This window comes from Bubalus bubalis, chromosome 6 (genome assembly GCF_019923935.1).
Source record: "Bubalus bubalis isolate 160015118507 breed Murrah chromosome 6, NDDB_SH_1, whole genome shotgun sequence".
Lineage (NCBI taxonomy): Eukaryota > Metazoa > Chordata > Mammalia > Artiodactyla > Bovidae > Bubalus > Bubalus bubalis.
In genome coordinates, this window is record NC_059162.1 from 92,394,845 (window position 1) to 92,413,265 (window position 18,421).

At 55.1% G+C, this 18,421-nt stretch overlaps 1 protein-coding gene across 1 annotated transcript in view; it reads left to right on the top strand.

The window, feature by feature from the left end:
- Positions 1 to 17,917, top strand: part of GLIS1 (GLIS family zinc finger 1) — a 264,590-nt gene extending 246,673 nt beyond the window's left edge. The window contains exons 7-11 of the mRNA XM_025288700.2: positions 4,602 to 4,734; positions 9,894 to 10,050; positions 15,393 to 15,571; positions 16,173 to 16,340; positions 17,208 to 17,917. Coding sequence (XP_025144485.1) covers positions 4,602 to 4,734; positions 9,894 to 10,050; positions 15,393 to 15,571; positions 16,173 to 16,340; positions 17,208 to 17,362 — 792 coding nt within the window. The 3' untranslated portion in view covers positions 17,363 to 17,917. The remainder of the gene's footprint in view (positions 1 to 4,601; positions 4,735 to 9,893; positions 10,051 to 15,392; positions 15,572 to 16,172; positions 16,341 to 17,207) is intronic.
- Positions 17,918 to 18,421: the final 504 nt, after the last annotated feature.

Consider the following 18,421-nt stretch of genomic DNA (forward strand, 5'->3'; position numbering starts at 1 on the left):
GTTGGATCTCTTTGCAGTCCAAGGGACTCTCAAGAGTCTTCTCCAACACAACAGTTCAAAAGCACCAATTCTTCGGCGCTCAACTTTCTTTATGGTCCAACTCTCACATCCATACATGACCACTGGAAAAACCATAGCTTTGACTAGATGGACCTTTGTCGGCAAAGTAACGTCTCTGCTTTTTAATATGCTGTCTAGGTTGGTCATAGCTTTTCTTCCAAGGAATAAGCGTCTTTCAATTTCATGACTGCACTTACCATCTGCAGTGATTTTGGAGCCCAAGAAAATAAAGTCTGTCTCTGTTTCCATTGTTTCCCCATCTATTTGCCATGAAGTGATGGGACCGGATGCTACGATCTTCATTTTTTGAATGTTGAGTTCAGTAGGTTAGGTGTATTAAATGCAATTTTGATTTTTTATATTTTCAGACTTTGATGGAATTATGAGGCCATAACCTCATTATAAGTTGAGAGAGGTCTGTACTTCCTCACTTTCCGCCAAAAGACATTTATCCCCCTACCAGCTCCTCTCTCATCCATTTGCCCAGGCCTCGTTTATAAACATTTGATGTCCCCAGCATTCAGGATGCAAAAATAAAAACCATGGTCCTTACCTTCAGTGGGGACCTGGCAGTGAGAGACAGACACACATGAAGGGATAAGTCGACACAATATGACACAGACCGCAATAGATGTGTGCAGAAAACTATCAGAGAGCTGGAAAAGGGCTGGGGCCTATGAAGGGGGAGCTGGAGGGTCATGGAAGAAGTGACATGGGGCTGGGGCCTATCAGGGGGCGGAGCTGGAGGGTCATGGAAGAAGCGACACAAGGCTGGGGCCTATCGGGGAGGAGCTGGAGGGTCATGCAAGAAGCGACATGGGGCTGGGGCCTATGGGGGGCAGCTGGAGGGTCATGGAAGAAGCGACATGGGGCTGGGGCCTATCGGGGGGAGCTGGAGGGTCATGGAAGAAGCGACATGGGGCTGGGGCCTATGGGGGGGAGCTGGAGGGTCATGCAAGAAGTGACATGGGGCTGGGGCCTATCAGGGGGGAGCTGGAGGGTCATGGAAGAAGTGACATGGGGCTGGGGCCTATCTGGGGAGGGGGGAGCTGGAGGGTCATGGAAGAAGCGACATGGGGCTGGGGCCTATCTGGGGAGGGGGGAGCTGGAGGGTCATGGAAGAAGCGACATGGGGCTGGGGCCTATCAGGGGGAGCTGGAGGGTCATGCAAGAAGCGACATGGGGCTGGGGCCTATGTGAGGGAGCTGGAGGGTCATGGAAGAAGCGACATGGCGCTGGGGCTGGGGCAGTGGTGTGCAGGCTCATGGCTACTGGCACCGTGGTCTTGGGCACGTGTCTTAGTGCCTTGTCCTTCATGTCCTCAGCTGTCAGATGGGGCATAGAGGACTTGCCTTTAAGGGTTGTCATGAGGATTAAACAAGGAAACCTATGTCAAGGGTTTTTGACCAGTACTTGACCCAAAGTAAAAGTTCCGAACAGAAGTCAGGAGGTGTTGTCATTAAGTCTTAAAGAAGGAGTAAGCACTGGGCCTGTGAAGATGGGGCCCCAGAGAGTGACAGAAGCTTGAAACTGTCTGAGGGCCAGCCTCACGCAGTCCCTGCCTGACTCCGGGTTGAGCAGCGAGGCACGGAGGGGAGGCTGTTGGGGTGGGGTGACAGGATGCCCCTGCGGAGGCGGCAGGGCTGTCCTGAGGATGGGGGGTTCCATCGAGGGGTTGTAGGCAGAGATTGGACACATCACCCTGAAAGGTGGCACTGGGGGCTGTGTAGAGAATGGGTCGAGGTGGTTAGAGGGAAATTTGAGACAAGGAGGCCACTTCTGGGGGCAGGAGAGACATGGGGGGTGGCGGTGGGGGCTGACCTGGGGCAGGGGGGGAGGGGAGAAAGAGGGACTGGGCTTGGTGACTGCTTGGCTGGGTTGGGGGTGCCTGGCAGGAAGATCATCAATGTCAGAGGTTGGGGGAGCAGGATGCATGGATGGTGGTCCCCTTCACCAGGATAGAGAATCTGAGAAAGAAGTAGGCTTGCAGGAAAAAGCAGCGGGTTCTGTTCTGGACAGGAGGTGTGTGAGTGGCTGAGGGACCCAGTGCGGTTGGAGGGACAGGACTGCAACTCTGGGCAGGACCTTACCTGGCCGGGTTGAAGCCACATCTCCCGAGGACCAGTGGGGCCACAGGTGCTGGAGTGCCAGGGGGTGTGTGTCGGGCGGAGAGAAACACCAGAGGCCAATCTTGGGCCATCAGTGTGACAGAGGAGGACAGAGCGGGAAGAGCCATTAATTTGTTTAGCAGGATTCAGGAGCAGCTCCTGTTCTCCAAGCAGTGTTCTCAGAACTGTGGATACAGTGTAAATAGGGCAGAAAAAGGCCTAGAGGCTGGAGAAGTCAACTGCTGTATAGTCCATGGGATAGGGGTATGCAGAGATGGGCTGCTAGGAGCAAGCAGACCTCAGTGGCAAAGAAAATGGAGAGGGGACAGCTTGGCTCGGGAGCCCCCTGGAAGCTGCAGAGCAGAGGAGGAGCATGGTCACAGCATGTGCTGTCAGCTTGCGGTGAACACAGCACAACCACATTCACCCTGAGGAGGGAGGGATGAATCTGGTGCTTCACAGGCTGTATCTCTGCTGCTGCTGCTGCTAAGTCGCTTCAGTCGTGTCTGACTCTGAGCGACCCCATAGACGTCCTCACCATAATCTTAGGAAGTGGGAGATTCCTCCCCATTTTAGAGATGTGGAAACTGAGGCTCAAAGAGGTAACAAGTATGCCCAGGGTTGTGTGGTGTGGGAGGGACAGAGCCAGACCCATCTGCTTCCAGGGCACGAGCTCTCTCCACTGCTTTCAGGTTGAGGAGCCTGGGCAGGGACAGGGAACGGCCCGGGCTCCACGCCAGGGAGGCTTCTGTCCCAAAGCAGACTGATGCCCAAGGACCAGAATCCTGCCCTGGTTTTCCCAGGCCCCGTGCTTGGCTCGCACTGAGCCCCTGGGACCTGGGGCCGCAGATCTGCAAACTTCCCAACAATAAGCATCCATTAAAAGCCATCGGGGATGATGTATCTTTCTGGGTAAAGCGACCCTTGTATTATGACAGCTCCTTGGCAGCCCTGCTGCGTTTCAGAGAGAATTAGAAATGCTTTTCTTCCTTAATTCTCCTCTCCCGCTGCTCCTAATCCGATCGACATTGCGGTCTGCAAGAACATGCCTTGGCCCTCTTTTGCCAGAAACTTAATTTACATGGAAAACAGCTGCTGGGTCAGGGAGCCGAGAGCCCTTCTGGAGGCTAGGCATGCCTTCCCCGGGCCTGGGTGCTGGCCCGGCTGGCCTGGGGGTGGAAAAACCCTCGGGCTAACTCCCAGCTGCTGTGTGGCATGCAACGAAGCTCTTGCCTTCTCTGGGTTGGTTTTGTCCCAGTTAAAATGAGAATCTGGACGAGTCAATCTTCAGGACTCTGATGGTCAGCTTTGGGATTTCCCTGGGAGAAGGAACCCTTCCCATCCCAGTGCACACCCCCCTCATCACTTGAGGACCGCTGTGCCCGTCTGGTCCCAATTGGAGATGTGAAGATGTTCTGAGGAGTCAAGCTCAAGTCTATATTTAGGGATAGCTGAGGACGATTGGCCAAAGACTTGCCAGCCCCAGTGTGCTGTTAGCTGACACCCTCAACGCCAGGTGCCGGCTCAGCGGGCCCACCGTCACGTGACCGTGGGGGCTCGGCCAGTGGGGTGAGCCAGCCCTTGACCCAGCACCTTCAACCATTGTTCACACCTGTCCTCTCGTCTCCCCTCTCAGCAGCCTGGCCAGTACGGCAGGGGAAAGGAGAGTCAGAGAGGTTATTTGTCCAGTGTCACAGAGGGAGTAAGAAGAAATGGAGCAGGATTTGGGTCCAGGTCTTCTGTCCCCAGCCCTGGACTGTTTCTGCTGCATTTTGTGCCAGGAAGGAAGAGAGATGGGAGTGGGGAGGAAGGAGGGAAAGACACTTACTGCACATTCGCTGTGTCCTACTCCCCCGGTGTCTGACAGCCCAGCCGTGGCCCAAGAACCAGCCCCACAGACCTCCAGCCTCCTGGAGGCCCAGCTGCTGCACTTTGATGCGCTCCTGACATCTGTGCCAAGGCCACGCCCCTGGCGGGGGCTCCCAGCTAGTGACAGAGCCTGGCAGGCCCTGCAAGGATGTGAAGCCAGACCCCTTCCTGGGAGACTTGGGACCCCACCTACTTCCAGCAGACTTAGGTGCCCTGAGGACTCCCTGGTCCCTGGGCTCCCAGTCTGGGAAGCTCCCACCAACTTCCTCTCTCCCTCTTCTTCCTTCTGTCTGGTGGCTTTGCCAGCACGCCCAGCTCTCCCTCACCTATTAAAATCACTGCATGCTCGATCTCGCCTGAGCATCTGCTTCTCAGCCCTGAACTAACGCCACTCTCACCGTGTCCACAATTAGCTCCATTTGACAGCTGAGGAAACCGAGGGTCAGTGAAGGAGGGGTCGTGCCCTGGAGCCACCGTCCTTCCTGCCCTGTTCCCTAGAGTGAGACTTGCTAGTGGGCAGGTGGTCTCGTGCTAACCCTCTCTCTCCCTCTGCTCACTCCCCAGCTGCACACGGGCCCTGACGCTGAGGCTGACATCCTGACCGAGTGTCTGGCCCTGCAGCAGCTCCACACGTCCACACAGCTGGCTGCCAGCGACGGGAAGGGTGGCCACGCCCTAGGCCAGGAACTGCTCCCAGGTAGGCAAGCGGGGAGGCAGGGCCGGGGGGGCCCTTTCTGCACCCAGCCCTGCAGGCAGACAGCCGTGCTCCATGGGCAACAGGGGCCATGTGGGCACGACCTGCTGGAGGTGCCCACTCCTTGGAACTTCATTGCCCAGGCAGCTTATCTCCCCAGGTGTACGTTCCTTCATACCCACTCCTCTGTGACTCACCATTGCCTGTGGGATGAAGCCCAGGCTCCGCCCAGGCCTCCTGGGGCCTAGGCATTCCTGATGGCCTCCTGCCCCAACCTTGGCACATTGGATGCGGTTCCCTGAACACACTGGGCTCCCTCTCGCCTGGGAACCATGGTACACACCTTGCCAGCCTCCACTCCCTGCAACTTCACTATGACGGGTCCTGCACTTTCTTCAGGACCCACCTCAGGATTCATGCCTGGGCCTCAACTTAAAGTCCCATGTACTCCCCACCACGATTCCTTGCTTCAGAAGAGAAAACCGAAGCTCTGAGAGGATGGGCAGCTTGGCTGTAATTGCTTCCAGCTCATCATAAGATAGGGCCCCCCCCCAGACCCCTGGGACCCTGCCACCCATCTATCTAGATGCTCAGAGCCTCCAGTGCAGCTGAGGCAGCGTGTCTGCCCCTCCCAGCAGCCGTGGGCCACGGGGCAGGTCTCAGGCCCCGGCAGGAATTCCTGGCTTCTTGGGAACCCAGCCCAGCAAAGGGCAGTGTAGCCTGTGGATTCCAGCTGACAATTCTTGTGCTCTGCCCCTTTCCCCACCCCCCGAAGAAACCACAGTATCAGAGCAGAAAGCTTTTCCCGTCCTCTGGGATTTCTTGAATTACCCCAACTATTTTAAACATTTTTTATTTTCTAGTTTTTTAAAATTCTTCCCCCTCAGCCTTAAAGTTGTAGCATATTTAAAACTCCATCAAAGCACTTACCAAATAGCCTTGGGAAAAGAAGGTATTTTCCCCTTCTCTAGGTAGCCCTTCGTAGGGTCTGTGCTCAGACAGATCCACAGGATAAGGACACCCCAGGAGGATGGGTCCATGGAGGAGGGACCATACCCACCTGCCTCCAACTAGGGGTCCCTTCTGCCATGGCTACAGCTCATAGGGTCAGAGTTGCTAAAATAGAGGGACCCTAGTAGGGAAGAGGCCCTAGAGTTGACCCAATCTAGGGATGAAGGTTTGTGTCTCAAACGCCAGCTGCCTGGGGCTGGAGCTCTGTGTTGAGAAGGCTTCTGAGGCTTAGCAGGAAAGAGGGCTGGGACTGGTTAACAATGGCTGCCCTGGGACAGAGGGGCAGAGGTCCTACAGCTGCATCGTTTCCACCATGGGAAGACTCAGGTCTGGGCAGGAAAAAGACTGGCCTAAGGTCATCCAGGAAGGTCAGCAACAGATCCCATTTGGAAGCCTGTTCTCCCAGGTACTAGCCCAGGGCTTGTCCCGGGGAGAGCAGTCAGGACCAGTAACATCTCTTGAGCACCTTCTGGGGCTGGTCACTTTACAACATCATTTCATCCAGTCCCCAGTGAGCCCATGCTGCAGATGAGAAACAGAGTCACTGAGGCGGCATCGTGGATGGGAGGGGCACTGGGGTAACACCAGGCCTGCCCAGGCCTGCTGTAGCAGTGGGTCAGCAGCGTCTCCGCTGCTTGAGCCTGAGCTCCCCACCCCTCCCCAGCAGTCTGCTGTGACAGCACATGTGATTGTGGACATGATCACTTATATAAAACCAATGTGATGGAGAATTTTATCATTATTGTTGCTCACGGTGAAGGAGAAGAGTAGCTGTTTACTCATCCATCTCATGATAATGCAAAAGCCATCGTTTATTGAATATATGCCAGGAGCTGTTCTAGGGACTGTGCATGTATGTGTTAACTAACATAATCCTCATGTCAGCTTCATAAAGTACATACTAGCATGCACTTTCTCTTCCAGACAAGGAAACTGAAGCCTTGCGAGCTTAAGTAACTTTTTGCTGAGGTTCCACAACTAGTAAATGGCAGAGGCCAATTTGAATCCAGACCATTTGGCTGCAGGCCATGCCCTTAACAAGCTGTCTGCTGCCTTTGCCATGGTGCGTGTGGGTGTGTGCATGTGTGTGTGTGCACGCGTGTGCGTGTGTGTGTGTGTGTGTGCGCGCGCGCGCGTGTGCGTGTGCGTGCGTGTGTGTGTGTGCGTGCGTGTGTGTGTGTGCGCTCAGTTGTGTCTGACTCCTTGCGACCCCACTCACTGTAACCCGCCAGGACCCTCTGCCCCACCCTGCCATACTGAGCACCTATTGTGCTCCAGATTCTGTGCGGGCCCCTGTCCTTGAGTTACTTCCAGCACAGCGGGGAGAAAAGGGCCAGCCAGGCAAGCTCAGGAGCCCTGGGTCCCCCTGGGGCCGTCAGGTTCTCCTGCAGACCCCGCAGCGGATGCCTCAGGCACAGTTGGGAACAGATGTTAGGGCCAGAGGTTAAGCGCTCACGGCTGATGATTGATGACGCTGATTTACAGCCTGAAGTGGTGCGTTCTGGGGAGAAACCGGACGGGCCGGCCTGCTCCTTATGATAACGGTGGTTCCCTCCTTCCTGCCCACTGTATGTCCGCACGTTCAACGTGCCTGGTTCACACACTAAGTCGCCCACCATATATTTACCCTCAGGGGGCTGGACAGGGAGGCATCTGGACCGGGGCCGGGCAAAGGCAGGGGAAAGTGTGGACAGAAGAGTCCAGAACAGAGGGGTGAGGTTGGGGAGGGCCTGGTGAGAGCGGCCTTCAGTCTTCCCTGTCTGACTATATGAAGCTCCCCCTAGCTTGCCCCTCATCAGGAAGGACCAGCTCTCCTCACAGGAAACCCTCAGGAATTTCCCCGGCAGGCCTCCTTCAAGCCGCCCCAGGTAACGAGATGGGCAGTGAGGACGTGAGAAGCATGAGGTCAGCACGGCTGAGGGAAAGGGAGCAGGATTTATCAGGATTCTAGGCCTTCCCAACTGTCAGGCCCCCAGATTGGTTCAAGATGGCAGGCGAGGAGGTGCTACAGAGAGTGGAGAGTGGAGCGAGGCAGGAGCAGCGCTGAGTCAGGCCCCGTCTGCAGAAGCCCCTCCTCCCGCGCCTTCCTGCCCAAGCTGGGAGGGGTGTGCGGCTGAGGGAGGAGGCAGATGGATGGGTGGGTGGTGGTGTCCGTGGGAGCCGAGATCCCCGAGACGGGCCGGGAGGGACTGGGGCTGAGAGGCAGAGGGCCCCCAAGAGCCCATTCAGAGCCTGGGTCTCACAGCCTGGCAGCGAAGCCTGCGCCAGAGGCCCCTCGCCTGACGGGCCAGCGCCTGAGCCGGACCCTAACTTTAAATGAACTTTCTCTTGGTGTCATTTGGGAGGACTGATTAGCTGCCCATTGCATGACTTTTGGCAAATTACTGAAGTTCTTAAGACGTCATCTTAAAATGAGATCATGTTATCTCCCCAGTTGACAGTTGTTGAGATGCTTGAACTTGATGGTGTGGGGAAAGACCTTGACGTATAGTATATTCTTAATGAATTGTTGTCAATAATAACGCATTTATTGTAAGAGTAGAGTTTCACCGAATATAACCCTTCCATTGAATGTCTATAGCTCTAACTCTAGGCCAGGGCTGCAGACTGCTTGGTCTACACACTGCGATGCCGTAGTCCCACCACTTCCTGTCATTATCCCCTGCCAGGCCACTTATTCTGCTTCCCTGCTGTGCCACCTAAGGCACTGAGCTTGCAATCCCTGCCCTTGTCCTGCTCAATTCCTGGTAGTAGTCCCCTGACTCGCAGGCCTGGGGTGGGCTAGCCTTGGAACCCCAACCACCTGAGAAAGGAAAAGTTCCTCCTTGACCCCCACCCCTGAAAAGAGTGTGGTCTGTTTTCCAGTGGTCCTCATGAGGTGCTGAGAGCACTGAGTGTGGATCCAGGATGACCAGAGTGACACTCAGAATTTAACGGCTGAATACCTCATGCAGCCTCAGTGCAGCTCAGGGCCCGGTCCCCAGGTCCACAGAGTCCTCCCAGGGCATCAACTTGAATTGATTTCTGGGAAAATGATGTCAATTTCTATGAAAATCAGTAAACGTGGCAGATTAAAGAGGGGTGCAAAATTGGCCCCATTTGTTTCAGATAAAATAGGGAACATCAAAAAATTGCGACCCTTGCTGTGACCTCCTCAGGCTCCAGTCCCAGACGAGGGGCTTGTCCTCCTCTCTAATTCAGGCTCCTTGTGAAGGTCTTTGGGAAGCGCTGGCCTTGGTCACTACTCTCAGGCCCTCAGTGGGGTCCCTGGAGCAACATGTGACTGACATGTGTCAGTCATGATACACGTTGACCCCCCTGTCCTGGGCAACGTGTGTCCCCCATTTGATTCATTATCCGACCTGTCTTCTTAACAAGGGAAAGACCTTTGGGAGTAAAAGGTGGTCCCACTTGCAGGCATCTTCCAAAGGTTTAGAGTCTGAGACTCGAGCACGGCTGACACCTGTGCTCAGTCGACACCCTTGTACAGTGTACATCCTACACAACCGTCTGTGGCATCCCTTTTCCCAGGTCTCCCAGGCCAACCTGCCATCCGGCTAGCACAGCCATCCTGTCTCTGGAACCCCTCACGGCAGACATCCAAGCTCTCCTCACACACCTCTGGGGACGGCCAGTTCATTTTCTCCAAGGGCAACCTGTGACCCTACCGCAAATCTGCCTGTTAGAAGGAACAGCCAGGCCCAGAGTACCAGTCTGCTTCTCTCAAGCTTCCCTTCATCCCAGGGTCTCTGTCTACTGGGGCTACATGGAGCAAGCCCCTTCTTTCCCAGAACAGCTCCAGAGATTTGAGGCAGGTTGCTCCATTCAAATCTGCCTCTGCCCCAGTAAATACACACACACACACACACACACATGGTTCAACCACCCCACACCTGTGACAGCCCCATGTCAGTCCACCTCTGATCTCAGCATGGACCTCAGTCCTGCACATAACCCTTCAGCTGCAGCATGAACAGAACACAGTGGGGCCATTATCTCCCCCTGTCTGTCCTCCTAACCATCTAGGAATACAAAGCTGGTTTCCCTTCTTGTCTTTCTCTCTCCATAAGCAGGCATACAGTTCCTGGGGTGACCACAGCCATCTCTAGGGAGCGGCCGAAGTCCAGTGATAATTGTTTGCTTCCCTGCAGGCATGTATCCTGGCTCCATCACCCCCCATAATGGGCTGGCAGCAAGCATCCTGCCCTCTATGCATGATGTCCCTTCCAGGCACCACCCACTGGACGCCACCACCAGTTCCCACCACCATCTGTCCCCTCTGCCCACGGCTGAGAGCACCCAGGATGGGTATGTATAGCAAGCCAGTCCTCCTCTGGGACAGCAGATGGGCACCTGCATGGGCGGCAGGCGTCCCACACACTGAATGGTTGTTACTGATAATGAAAGTAGCCAGCATTTATGCAGCACCTACTGTGTACTGTGCTCTATACCAAATACTCACTGGGCACGATTTCCTCCTTGCCTCATAGGCATCCTAGCTGGTGGATGATATTATCACGGGCCTTTCTGGCACCTCACCTCATGCCCCCTCGCCTCCCCAATGGGGGTGGCCCCGGGAAGGTGCTGCATCCCTCCTACCCCGACCCTGACCCAGACCCTTTGGGCTGGGCTGCTGCACCCAAGCCTTCTTGGGAGCCTCACCCTGACTTCTCTTTGGCTTGTACTGTGTGTTTGGTGAGCAGATTATTTGCCCCTACCGCCCACTCCATAGATGCCCACCTAGGCCTTGTCCCCACTTCTGGCCCTGCAGCCGTGACCATTGGCCAGGGCTGTCCAGAAAGCTTTACTGCAGGACCCCTGCAGGAAGGGGGCCTTTTCCTCCATACAATGTGGTTCCCGTTGTGATCACTTAATCGTCTAGAAATGAAGAATGTATTAATTGCTGGCTTCAGCAATATGTGAACTGTGAACTTCCAGATATTCAAGCTGGTTTTAGAAAAGGTAGAGGAACCAGAGATCAAATTGCCAACATCTGCTGGATAATTGAAAAAGCAAGAGAGTTCCAGAAAAACATCTATTTCTGCTTTATTGAGTATGCCAAAGCCTTTGACTGTGTGGATCACAATAAACTGTGGAAAATTCTGAAAGAGATAGGAATACCAGACCACCTGACCTGCCTCTTGAGAAATCTGTATGCAGGTCAGGAAGCAACAGTTAGAACTGGACATGGAACAACAGACTGGTTCCAAATAGGAAAAGGAGTACGTCAAGGCTGTATATTGTCACCCTGCTTATTTAACTTCTATGCAGAGTACATCATGAGAAATGCTGGACTGGAAGAAGCACAAGCTGGAATCAAGATTGCCAGGAGAAATATCAATAACCTCAGATATGCAGATGACACCACCCTTATGGCATAAAGTGAAGAGGAATTAAAAAGCCTCTTGATGAAAGTGAAAGAGGAGAGTGAAAAAGTTGACTTAAAACTCAACATTCAGAAAATGAAGATCATGGCATCTCGTCCCATCACTTCATGGGAAACAGATGGGGAAACAGTGGAAGCAGTGTCAGACTTTATTTTGGGGGGCTCCAAAATCATTGCAGATGGTGATTGCAGCCATGAAATTAAAAGACGCTTACTCCTTGGAAGGAAAGTTATGCCCAACCTAGACAGCATATTAAAAAAAGCAGAGACATTACCTTGCCAACAAAAGGTCCATCTAGTCAGAGCTATGGTTTTTCCAGTGATCATGTATGGATGTGAGAGTTGGACTGTGAAGAAAGCTGAGCGCTGAAGAATTGATGCTTTTGAACTGTGGTGTTGGAGAAGACTCTTGAGAGTCCCTTGGACTGCAAGGAGATCCAACCAGTCCATCCTAAAGGAGATCAGTCCTGGGTGTTCATTGGAAAGACTGATGCTGAAGCTGAAACTCCAGTACTTTGGCCACCTCATGCGAAGAGTTGACTCATTGGAAAAGACTCTGATGGTGGGAGGGATTGGGGACAGGAGGAGAAGGGGACAACAGAGGATGAGATGGCTGGATGGCATCACTGATTCAATGGACGTTGAGTCTGAGTGAACTCCAGGAGTTGGTAATGGACAGGGAGGCCTGGTGTGCTGCGGTTCATGGGGTCGCAAAGAGTCGGACACGACTGAGCAACTGAACTGAACTGACTGAATACTTGGGAAATCTTTTTCTTGCAAATGAGTAGAGGGAAGCCTCACAGCCCTTCCCCCTACCCTTCCTGCTACTTTTGCTCATCACCAGCAGGACTTGAGCAAACTTGTCCCCCGAAGCCTGATCCCATCACCTTCCTCCTCCCCTGTCCTTCCTTCTCAAGGTCAAAGCCTTGGCTTTGGCCTTGGCCTGCTTGTGCCTGGGGCCACTGGCCTGAGTTCATCACCCAGTTTGTTGTCCAGGGCTCCTCCTGCTACTCACTCACCTGTTCTCTCAGTGTCCAGTTGCTGATGCCCTGGTATGGGGCCACTGATTCCCGCAGCCCTGGTGAAGCTCCCTGTGATAGACCTACAGGGATTTCCCACACTGGGCAAGTAACTCTCTGGGAAGAAAGAAGAGGCTGTGGAAAGCCAGAGAAGAACCCAGCGCAGTGGGGGAATATGTCAGGGGGCTTCCTGGAGGTGATGCTAAGCGGGGCCTCCAAGGTTAAGTAGGAGTGGAGAGGTTGGGAGGAAGGGCAGGTGTGGTGAGAGCTCAGTGTGTTCTGGAAGCTGCACCTTCATGTGGGGTGACCTCAGGAGAGAGGTCACCAGGGCCAGACCACAGGGCCTGTGACAGGACTTGTCTACAAGGTGTTGAGCAGTGAGCAAGTCAGGTTTGGGAATGAGAAGATACAGCTTGCGGTGTGGGGCTGGACTGCAGTGTCCACAGCGAGTGGATGGCAGCCCAAGCCAGCACCTGTGGGAGGGAGGAGGGACCCCCAGCAGGCGAGAGTCCCATGGAGTGAGCAGGACTTGAGGACAGTCTGGCTGCATGGGGAGAGGAGAGCTTGTCAGAGCTGAACCTGTGGGCATGCAGGGAGTGCCCTAGGTGTTCATGGAGCAGGGAAGTCTGGCTGTGATGCCAAAGAGCCACAAAGAGTCAGCCTGATGGAGTACCAAGGGGAACCCAGAAAATCAAGTCTTCCTGCAGCCTTAGTTTGCTCTTCTGTAAAATGGGCGTTAGAATACCCTTCTCTGTGGAAATGGTGAGGGTCAGGTGCACATGCCTGATATTGTGTGTGTCAGCTGGTACAGGCTCCATGGACACCAACCTCCTGTCCCTCCCCCACCCACCCACCCACCGGCTCAGGCCACCTGCTCACCCACAGCCAGCCCCCAGACATCTCCAACCAAAGACAAATAAACCACAGAGGCCTTTCCCCACTCGGGCCTGCGCACTCTGCTCCGCCTCATTCATCACCTGCCTGCTGCCTGCGTAAGTGCCCATCAGGAATTCCTGCAGTGAGAGGCAGAGTGATGACAAGACTGAGACGGGACCCCCAGCCCGCCCGGCCACCCGTGCCTGCGGGAGCGACAGGCAAGCCATCCCACCAGCCAGGCGCCCAGGCTCCCCCGGGGCTGCCTGAGAGAAGGGCCCACATGCCTGACACCAGGACCGGGCCCAGCTTGAATGGGTTTCTTTTTTCAGCCCCTGAGAAGAGGCGAGGAAGGGGGGAAAGCCTTCAGCCTCCCTTTCCTGCCAAAGTCAACAAGGAAGGCCACTCGTGGCTCCCTGGCGGTTTGCTGGGACGTTAAATAGCTTGACAGAATTATCTGATTCACTCAAAAATATGCTAAGAGGGCCTGACTTCATGACCAAATTTATTTACCCTGGCTCAGAGAAGACGCCCAATAGGGTGGGTTTTTTTTTTTTTTTTTCCTCCCCGGCCATGTACGAGGTATGAAGCCCTCGTCTGCCAGGCCAGTGAGGTTTTTATTAATTTTTATAAGTTCCAATTGAAGCAAAAATATTTGATTTAGGGATCATTTGCATGACTCAGAAGAGGCGCTCCAGACGATCCTTTTTCCTTTAGAGTTCAGGTAGAGGGGTAGAACCTCAGCCTCCCCGTCCACTTCGGAGAGAGTCGTGTTCTGTTTAATTTCACTGGCTGTGAAGGTGGCAAATGTGAATTTATGGCAGGTTTGAGACAGGAAAAACAAACTTTGAAAATGCATGTTTTTTCCCCTTCAGATCTGGTTCTCCTTAAGTCTGCAGTGTTGTTAATCTCTGGATTTTGTAGTTGAGTGATTCAGAAACCCATTTGTTAGTGTTTATCAGCTGTTTGCTGTGTGCCAGGCCTGGTGCTGAACAGGGAGTGACTGAGAAGGCCAGGCCTGGCCCTCCCCGCGGGGTCTATCCCAACAGAGGGGATGGACAGGAAGTAGGGGAAAAGCTGGAGTGTGGGTGCCACGATGGGGTTGGCATAAGACGGGAGGGTACCACGCAGCAGGCTGGAGGGAGGAGGAGCCACCCTCCTGGCCACGCTGGGCTCAGCCTCAGCCCGGAGGACTGGTTTTGAGCACACATGGCTTGTACACCACCCTCCACAGTTTATAGAGCACAGTTGTAGACCCACTTGATGACCCCGTGAGAACAGGCTTAGAAATATTAATGCTGGTGATAATGGCGGTTAACTCAGGGAGGCTTGAAGAGGATCATTTCATTAACTTCAGGAGGCTGGCCCGTACCTGCAGTGTCTCAGATCCTGGCCTGGGGACCAGGGTCCCGATGCGGAAGCCCTCCTCTGCTGCCCTCAGTGCACTCACAGGGCTGTGCGCCCCAGACACTGGGACGAGACAGTGCGGTGTAATCACAGGGGCAGTGACAGCGGGAGGCCCATTTAGAGCCACAGATGGGGGCCCTGCAGAGCCACAGATGTGAAGACCACCAGCCTCTCCCCAGATCTCCTTTCTCTGTTTTGAGAAAGACAGTGATCTGTCATGCTTCCTCGAGTCTTAGACGGTGGGCAGGGACAGCATGGCTAGCCTGGAGAGGTTACATGGAGCTGTGACAGTGAGTATATGGGGTATTCTAACATGAACAGTCCAACATAGCCATTAATGCAAAGAAGAAAATAAAGACTCTGAACCTCCACACTCTCCGTCTTTCTGCAGTCATTGCACATAAGTAGTTCAGAGGCTGTGAGCCTTCAGCCCGGTCCCCCTGACCCCAGGGTCATTGTGGTTCGTGTGAGCAGACCTCAAGGGCTCAGGAAGGCGGCACAAGGAAGGGACCTGGTGTCCAGTGATGTGCAGCCTGGTTAGACATCCTGGCGGGGCTCAGCTGGGTTCAGGGCTAACTACTGTTAGCCACTGTGGTCTTATTTCAGAACGTGAGCGTCCTTCGGGCTCTGTACAAAAGGAGGTGGTGAGTCCCCCATCACAGGATGTATGCAAGTGGAGGAGAGATGGCGAGAGATGTAGACAGAAAATCCGTAAACGTACACCATACAAGAGACTAAAGGCCTACTTGGACAACAGGCCTAACTGCTGGTTTTCCTTCCCTTCATCTTGATGATAATGCTGATGATTCATGGAGTGGCTAAGAATGTTTCTGACATCATACTGATGCGGTGTCTACGTTGCTTTGTTTAATCTTGCCCTCACCAGAACCCATGAGGACAGTGCTGTGTGTCTGGGACTAACTTGGACAACCTCTATGAACCTTGGCTGTCTCTCTTCTCTCCAGGTTGGGACCTGGCCTCCTCTCGCCCATGGTCAGTCCACTGAAGGGGCTTGGGCCACCCCCACTGCCACCATCCTCCCAGAGCCATTCTCCGGGGGGCCAGCCCTTTCCCACGCTCCCCAGCAAGCCGCCCTACCCGCCCTTTCAGAGCCCTCCACCCCAGCCTCTGCCCAGCCCTCAAGGTAAGCTCTGGTCGGGATGGAGGGGGCCCTTTGCAGATAACCCAGTGACTCCTGCTCAGGCTGCATGAGAGGAAGGAGACACTGGCCCACAGGGTGGCAGTCAGGTACCTGGAATGATGGCTGGCACCGAGGGTCATGGCTGGCACTGAGGGCCACACTGGGAGAAGGTGAGAGACAGGTGACCCGGTTTGCCTCACTGAGGGGGTCTCTTCCAGGAGCAAATTTGTCATGAGCAGTGAAGAAGAGTTTGTCCCATCCACCGGGCATCAAAGGGAGCATCGTGGGTAGCAGTGGCTGGGGGTGGGGATGGCTGGCTCTTTGGAGGAACTGTGAGTGATGGGGTATCTTAGAAAGGCACGGAGGACCCAGAGTCCCTGCCCTCCAAGCACTGTTGGCAGGTGCAGCCACGTGACAGTGCTTTGCGCAGCTGCTCCAGGGTAGGACCCCCGGCACCTCCTCTGGCCTGGGGCTCTCTCCTCCCATTCACACCCACCAGGCCCCAGGCCAGTGCGGGAGGTTGAGCTGCACAGCGGGGACGGCCCCCTCCTCCCTCTCTGGGCATTTTCCCTCTGAATGCAGCCCCTGCCGCCTCCCCCTGCAGGCTACCAGGGCAGCTTCCACTCCATCCAGAATTGCTTCCCCTATGGTGAGTGCTACCGGTCGGCTGAGCAGGCAGCCAGTGGGGACGGACTGGCGGGGGAGGCCCATGGCTTCAACCCCCTGCGGCCCAATGGCTATCATGGCCTTAGTGCACCTTTACCTGCCCCAGGTAAGCCTCTCCTGCCTGCCTCCTTCCCACTCCTGTGCTGTGTGCTTTGCGCATGTTGGGATGGAGAACCCAGGGAGAGGGGCGGGCTGCACTCAGCCCAGGTGGAATCGGGCCCAGAGCACAGGGCCTGGTCGGAGGAAGAGCATCAGAAGCAGGGTACGGAAATTCCCAGATCAGCCTCAGGGCTCAGATCCAGCTGGAAGCTACAAGGACTGGGCAGGATGGGGGGCACCAGCCAAAGGGGAGACTGGTACCCAGTCCCAAGGCCCTTTGGGCAGCTGTGGGCGTGCAGCAGGGGGTGGAGGGATGGGCACCAAGGCACAGCTGAGCACACACAAACCTGTGGGTCATCTGCATGTGAGCCTGCTTGTCCCTGCTCACACACATGCTCCCAGGTCTGCACATGTCTTCCTTTTGCACGTGTTCGTGGGGCAAGTCTGTGTGGGCACGTGTATGCATGTGCGTGTAGGGTCAGCACGGGGGCTTCCTGGCAGCGTGAGCCCCCTGTGTGTGTAGGGAACTCCCTGACACACGTGCTCCACATCGCGTTTGTGCTGACATTCACACCCTCTCTGTGCACACACGTCCTCCTCCTGTGACCCCTCCTTTGTGTGTGTGCACACATGTGAGTGCATGGTTGTGTATTAGCAAGTCTGGGCCATTTCGCAAGAAGGTGCTTGTGTGCAGGTGTGTGGCTGTGTGTTCAAGTACACATGTCACACACGTACACCAGAGGCAGGTGTGAGCCTCACCAAGGGTGTACTGGGGGTGGGTGGGAGCCGGGGAGCACGGGCGGGTGTGTTCTGTTTGCTCACATGTGGATCGGTGCGAATTCTCCAGCCTGGACCCTGTCGCCCACATCCACAGGCTACGAGGCCCTGGCCGGGGCCCCGTGTCCCACCACGCTGCCACCACAGCCATCTGAGGACGTCGTGTCCGGCCCCGAGGACTGCGGCTTCTTTCCCAATGGGGCTTTTGACCACTGCCTGAGTCACATCCCCTCCATCTACACAGACACCTGAATGCCGCCCATACCTGCCCGCCCTCCACCGCCGATGCTACCCTGCCCACCTGCTGGCTGTTCCCACCTTCGGGGCAGCCAGCCGGAGCAGCCAGGCCACTGCTCCCCAGAACGCAGCCGGGTCTGGCCACGAGTGAGCCTCTAAGCCCCAGCCAGGCGCTCAGAGGTGCCGGTCAGGATCCGTGACCTGTGACATCCCTTGACTGTGTCTTTCCTCTTGTCTCCCCAATGGTTTTGAAATCACAGACCTCGTGTATATAAATTGTACAGAACTTGTTTTCCATTCCCCTGCCAGTTTTATATTTTTGGTTTTACAAGAAAAACATTAAAAAGTGGAAATGAGACTTGGGGGGCTGCTATGTGATTCAGCCTAGAGGCTGAGACCAGGAGAGCGGTGGAGGAGGGTGTAACGGGGCAGGGTGCGGAGCCCAGCTTGGTCCCTGGCTTCCATCGGTGGGAACCCTGTCACATGGTCCCGCCACGTGCTGTGGGCCTTGCAGACACCAGCACTGGTCCCAGGACGTCAATGAAAGGCAAAAGCTCTTGCCCGCTGGCAGACAAGCAGACCAAGGCTGGGACTGAAATTGGAATTCCAGTATGACCCAGACCTTTGCTCTCTGCACTGACTCCTCGGTTGGTGGAAAAACACACTTCACTTCTGAAGCTGGCTTTAGGTAAACAGGCAAGGCCTTCCAGGGACAGAGCCCGGACAGCCTCGGCAGGCAAAGGGCAGAGAGGCAGGGCCCCTGAAGACGGAAGTGCGGAGAACCTCTTTTGTACGCAGAGCCCCGGGAGGATGGGGAGAGGAGGCCAGCTCTAAGCGCACCAAGGTTCCCTTCCTACAAGGCTGCCGCCCTCCGCTGCCTGCCTCACTCCCTCCCCACAGTCCGGGCCTGTGCTGGTGTCTGAACAGTGTCCTGTGTCTCACCACATCACCCTGAAGGTCACCTGGTTTAAAAAAAAAATCCTCAAGGAAAATTTTTGCCTTTTCACTGCTGAAGTGAAGTGAAGCAAAGGAGGTCATGCTTACTGAGCACCCACTGTGTGCAAGGCTCTCCTC